Source organism: Etheostoma cragini, chromosome 5 (genome assembly GCF_013103735.1).
Source record: "Etheostoma cragini isolate CJK2018 chromosome 5, CSU_Ecrag_1.0, whole genome shotgun sequence".
NCBI classification, from domain to species: domain Eukaryota; kingdom Metazoa; phylum Chordata; class Actinopteri; order Perciformes; family Percidae; genus Etheostoma; species Etheostoma cragini.
The window spans coordinates 29,646,651-29,652,653 of NC_048411.1; the positions used below are offsets into that span (position 1 = coordinate 29,646,651).

Sequence of the window (6,003 nt, forward strand, 5' to 3'; positions counted from 1 at the left end):
CCCCCTACAGGTTTCTCTATAGAGCCCCCCTCCCCTACAGGTTTCTCTACAGAGCCCCCCTCCCCTACAGGTTGCTCTACATGTGAGGCGCCCTAAAGCCTTCATACGTACCTTTTTAGCACAGAATACTACGCTAATACTTGTTGCTATTAAGTTGATCATACTGTTTTTTTTTCTTCCCATCTATTGCAATTACATTTTATTTATAGTATCATTTCAGTTATCTCGGGACACTTTACAGATAGAGTAGGTCTAGACCACACTCTATAATTTACAAGGACCCAACAACTCCAGTATTTACCTTCCTGTTTCCCAGAAATCACCTCCACATGCGAGTCAGAGAAGAGGAAGTTGAAGCTAACTGGGATGTCTGTTCGCAGATCCTCAAGAAGAGCTTCTTGTTGACTGAAATCAAAACAAATCAACAGTTTTTCAGTGGGAAAATGAACATCTGGGGCGTGTGGAAGTAGCGCGGGTTACATTATAACTGTTAGGACAATACCTTTCAGGAAGGATTCTCATTCCCGCTGTGCACAGGATGTACAAGGGAGTCTCTTGGTGTTTATTTTTGGGAATGTGTTGGGCTGCAAAGCTCAGCAGTGGATAGATATAGTCGCTGGCTTTCTCGGGCGTTGTAGCTAATTCAGAGATACCTACAAAGGAAACAACAGGAAGAACCAAAAAGATATTTTATAGAGAGTAAATACCAAACTAGCATGTAACGGGTCAGGACTAGGGCTGATAAGCTAAATATTGTAAAGAGGACAGAATGAACACATACACACACACACACGACTAATAATTTATGGCAAATGTCTTTTTATAGCCAAAAGGGTTTTATTGTTATTATTACTGTTATTCCTGCTATCTTTAAACTGATTTCTTTGCTCTCTATACTGTGTTTTTTGTTTTTCCTCGCTGAAAACTGCTGCTGGAAATGTCAATTTTCCTTGCAGTAATCATCCCAAAAGGATTAACAAAGAGAAGTCTAAATGTTGAATGGGTTTTTCTTACATTACATGTCCTCGTTTTAGAGTCAACAGACAGACCCGTTCCATCCAACCCGGCCCTTCTTACCGGGTTTGATCTTCATGACCACCGGCTTGCGGTGTTGATCTCTCATCTGCCGGATGTCCAGCAGTTCGTGCGGGTTTCCGTTGTGCCGAGGCCAACAGTACACGAACACCCTGGAGCCGCTGCTGCCGCAGTCCACCACCAGGCCGTAGTTCAGGTTGGGGTTGCTGGTGTCCGTGGCGTCCACGTCCGTCACGCGGGCCAGGTGCCTTCGGGACAACGAAGACTTGTTAACCTTGTAGACCTTTATTAGTCCCCGAGGGGAGACTCATTTCGCTGCGGTAGCAAAGAACTTGACTCACAGTACAAACAAAGACGACAACATTGAGTAAAAGTAGAGTTTCAGACCTACGGAAGAGGGTTAGGGCCACGGGTGAAACATTTATGTGAATTCTGACTTTTTTCTCAGAATTCTGAGATTAAAGTCAGAATTGTGTCCATTTGTGTGTGTGTGTGTGTGCGTGCGTGTGTGTAAGAATGTGTGTGTGTGTGTGTGTTTGTGTATGCATGCGTGTGTGTATGTGTGTGTTTGCATGCGTATGTGTGTGTGTATGCATGCATGCATGCGTGTGTGTGAGTGTGTGTGTGTGTGTGCATGTGTGTGAGTGTGTGTGAGCGTGTATGCATGTGTGTGCGTGTGTGTGCGTATGCATGTGTGTGCTTGTGTGTATGTGTGTGTATGCATGTGTGTGCGTATGCATGTGTGTGCTTGTGTGTGTGTTTGTTTGCATGCGTATGTGTGTGTGTGTGTGTGTGTGTGTGTGTGTGTGTGCGCCTATGCGTGTGTGTGTGTGTCTGTATGCATGTGTGTGCTTGTGTGTGTGTGTGTATGCATGTGTGTGCTTGTGTGTGTGTGTGTATGCATGTGTGTGTGTGATTTCTGGATTATTTATTTTATTTTAGATTATGTCTCACAGTGGACATGCACCTACGATGATAATTTCAGACCCTCCATGATTTCTAAGTGGGAGAACTTGGGTGTTCAAATACTTATTTCCCTTACTGTATCTCGTTATCTGTCCATGGCGGTCACAAATAGCGCATGTTTAAACACATTCTGATCATCAGCCCAACCGTATCCGAGCATGGACACAGTACACATATATTGTATGTACATACATGCATGCATGTATATATGGTGGTACCAAGGGGCCCAAAGAGTGCCAAGAAAATATTCCCCACACCATGACACCACCACCACCAGCCTGAACCGTTGGTACAAGGCAGGATGGATCCATGCTTTCATGTTGTAGACGCCAAATTCTGACCCTACCATCCGACTGTCGCAGCAGAAATCGAGACTCATCAGACCAGGCAACGTTTTTCCAATCTTCTATTGTCCAATTTCGATGAGCTTGTGCAAATTGTAGTCTCAGTTTTCTTCCCCATACTGATGCTCGGTTTGAACTGCAGGAGATTCTCTTGACCATGTCTACATGCCTAAATGCACTGAGTTGCCGCCATGTGATTGGCTGCTTAGAAATTAAGTGTTAACGAGCAGTTGGACAGGTGTACCTAATAAAGTGGCCGGTGAGTGTATATAAAACCATGGAGCAGCTGTGTAGCGCTGTACCTGTGGAAGTGGCTTTCCTCCCCGATCCAGCCTCCGTGTCCCTTCCCGGAGACGAGCAGCAGGTAGAGGACCCCGACGAGGCCCAGCAGCAGGACGAGGAGGAGCAGCTGTCGGAGGGAAGGCGCGAGGAGCCGGGGGAGGACCTGGGACGACACGCTGAAATGCCACGCGGCTGGGAACAGGCACGAAAAACTGATCCTGCAGACACAACGTAAGAGAGGAGAGCCTGAGAAAAGAATACCGACAACTATCACAGATATACTGTACATACATACATACATACAGCTGTTCAATGGAATTCCATTGCTAGGCAACATGTGCTGTGTAACTGACTCGGACTTGTCTGATATTGCTGCTGCAACACTGTAATTTCCCATTTTATTGGGATCAATAAATGCATCTATCTATCTATCTATCTATCTATTTATTTATCTTTTCATTGCATGGTGTAAGTTGTCTTTCCTGTGCATTTAAGTCATGTGAGAATAATCCTCTTGAATCTTAAATCTCAACACTGCAACAGGAACTCATCGAGCCTTTTAGGAAAGTTCACAAATCTATATCCTATATTCCTAAAAACACCACTAACCTTCCCATGATGCAGATAGTCTTTCTCTCCTTGTTGTATGTGTGTATATTGTATCCTAGTATTTCATTAATATTTATATTCTGTGCTGTGTGACTGATTTTGCTGCTGCAACACTGTAAATTCCCATTTTATTCGGATCAATATCTATCTATCCGTCCGTCCGTCCGTCCGTCCGTCCATCGTGCAGGAAAAACGTTGCTACTAAAGGCACTGAACACAATTTTTAAAATACAGCAATAATACCAAAAACCATGATAATTTTGGTCAATATACGTGACAATAAAGACTACCTACCTACCTATCTATCTATCTATCTTTTCATTGCATGGTGTAAGTTGTCTTTCCTGTGCATTTGAGTCATTTCATATGACAATCTCAACACTGCAACAGGACCTCAACACAACTCAACCTATATTTCCCCTAAAAACCAGCCCTAACCTTCCCATGATGCAGTCTGTCTCTCCTTGTTGTTGTTGGGATGTGAGTCAGTCTGCTGAGGACGGGAGCTCCGGCTGGTTCCGCGGCTCCATCCCGGTTCCCTCACTGGTCATAGTCACCTTTTAAAAATGTCGGAGAAACATTTTAAAGGCAACTTCTGACATATCTTAAGACAACAGGCCTGAAGAAGAAGAAGAAGAAGAAGAAGTGGTGATACTACATGACAGGACATTCTAAAACACTTAACGTGAAAAAGCTAAACGTGGTTTAATTTCTCACATATTTTACCAGAAATATGGTGATAATTGATCTTTGTTTAGGTAAATTAAGCTTTATCACGTTAAGCTTTTTCCTTACAATATCCCTTATTGAAGCAGACACGCTTAATGTCAGCTACCGTCCATAATAATAGGACTTTGGGTCAGATTTTTTGGCAGTTTTTACCGGTTATGAGGAGCAATATGTGAGAGAAATATGGTGATAATTGATCGATGTGTAGGTACATTAAACCACGTTTAGCCTCTTCCTCGATCGCCATAGACACCAACGAAGAAGAAAACGTTACCGTGAGATAACTTCGGTAATCGTTGGATTTCAGTTTAGTTTTTTTGACAGGTTTAAGTGTTCATGACAAGGTATGGCCACGGTGAATATGGTGATGATTGGTCGTTGTTTAGGTACATTAAACCACGTTAAGCTTTATCACGTTAAGCCTTTTCCTTACAATATCCCTTATTGATGCAGACACGCTTAATGTCAGCTACCGTCCATAATAATAGGACTTTGGGTCTGATTTTTTGGCAGTTTTTACCGGTTATGAGGAGCAATATGTGAGCGAAATATGGTGATAATTGATCAATGTTTAGGTACAATAAACCACGTTAAGTTGTTCACGTTAGGCTTTTTAGAATGTCCAAGAAACACCATTAAACAAACACACGACGTAACGTCAGTTACGCGTCGTCTGACGTCTGCGTACCGTAACGTGCTTAGCTACAGCAGCGAGCTAAAACAACCTGAATTTGTCGTGTTTTTCCTCAACGTCCGTGTCAACACAGTTCCGTTTTATGGTCGCGACGTTTAAATGAGTCAATACTTACTAATAAAAGAGTGAAAGTCCATCCTTTTCTGTGAACTGTGGCATTTCTGAGGCAGCCAGATGCTAACCGCTGGCTAACGGTTAGAGAGTACGTGGCAGGTCTTTAACTGGAGTGACGTAGTGACGTACAACGGTGCGTTCGATTTATGTCCCCGCTTCGCCCGGATGAGAACAACGTTCCGCCCGCTGCCTTTTTGAATGCTCCATTCGAGGAAAAGTCTCTGTTTTTTTGTTTGTGAATTTGTTAATGAGGCCTGGAAGAAAAACAACAACATTCCTTCTTCTTCTTCTGTTTTTTTTTTTTTTTTTTTTTTACCCATAGACAGTGAACGAAAGCTCTGGACGGAGACCAGTGAAGTCCGTTAGTAGCTCTTTTCCGGTGAGGGCTGAGCGTTACTGCGCAGACTCCAACTGAGCTTGATGACGTAGATGTGACGTGAGCAACCTGTCTGAATGCTACGAAGCCATCACCTGCCACTAGCATCCCATTGACTTCCATTCATTTTGGCGCCACTTTGACAGTGAAAATCTTTTGGCACAGCCATCTTTTTTTAAGATTATTTTTGGGTCTTTGACAGGACAGATGATGAGGGGGCGGAGGACATGCAGCAAAGGGCCACAGGTGGGAGTCGAACCCCGACCCGCTGCGTCGAGGAGTCGACCGCTAGAGGCTACGTGGTAGCTCAGTCCGTAGGGAGTCGGGTCGGGAAGGGTCCGGAGGGTCGCTGGCTCAAGTCCCCATAAGGACCAAAGTATGGTGGTGGACTGGTAGCTGGAGAGGTGCCAGTTCACCACCTGGGAACTGCCACAGTGCTCTTGAGCAAGGCACCAACCCCCCCCGACATCTCTCCATTAGTGCATGTATAGGTACTGAGCATGTGTGTGTAGTTCAGGCCTGTGTGTAATGTGTGTAATAACAACCGAGTGAAAACGTTGTAATTTCCTGACCCCCCCCCCCCCCCCCCCCCCCCCCCCCCCCCCCCCCCCCCCCCCCCCCAATATTGTTAAAAAGTAACAATATCCAGTTTTATAAAAGTAAGTGTTATACATTTGGGAAAGGAGGAAGGGACTTCCCATGATGCACTGAGCATCTCTCTCTTCCTCCCTCTCTATGACATCACAGATTACGGTCTCAACCTATTTATTCAAATAAAATTTAATTGAATATTGTTAGGGAGTGAGGAGTTGCAGCGTCTGCCTAACCCGGCCCACCTGCTTCTCTTCATAGTT

At 44.5% G+C, this 6,003-nt stretch overlaps 1 protein-coding gene across 2 annotated transcripts in view; it reads right to left on the reverse strand.

Moving 5' to 3' along the window:
* The window catches only part of entpd4 (ectonucleoside triphosphate diphosphohydrolase 4), a 14,265-nt gene extending 9,366 nt beyond the window's left edge, over window positions 1-4,899 (reverse strand). For both annotated transcript variants that reach the window (XM_034870884.1, XM_034870883.1), the window contains exons 1-6: window positions 4,775-4,899; window positions 3,675-3,793; window positions 2,648-2,845; window positions 1,078-1,283; window positions 503-653; window positions 302-405 (exon numbers count right to left, since the gene is read on the reverse strand). In XM_034870884.1, coding sequence (XP_034726775.1) covers window positions 302-405; window positions 503-653; window positions 1,078-1,283; window positions 2,648-2,845; window positions 3,675-3,682 — 667 coding nt within the window. In that variant the 5' untranslated portion in view covers window positions 3,683-3,793; window positions 4,775-4,899. The remainder of the gene's footprint in view (window positions 1-301; window positions 406-502; window positions 654-1,077; window positions 1,284-2,647; window positions 2,846-3,674; window positions 3,794-4,774) is intronic.
* Between the last annotated feature and the right edge of the window lie 1,104 nt (window positions 4,900-6,003).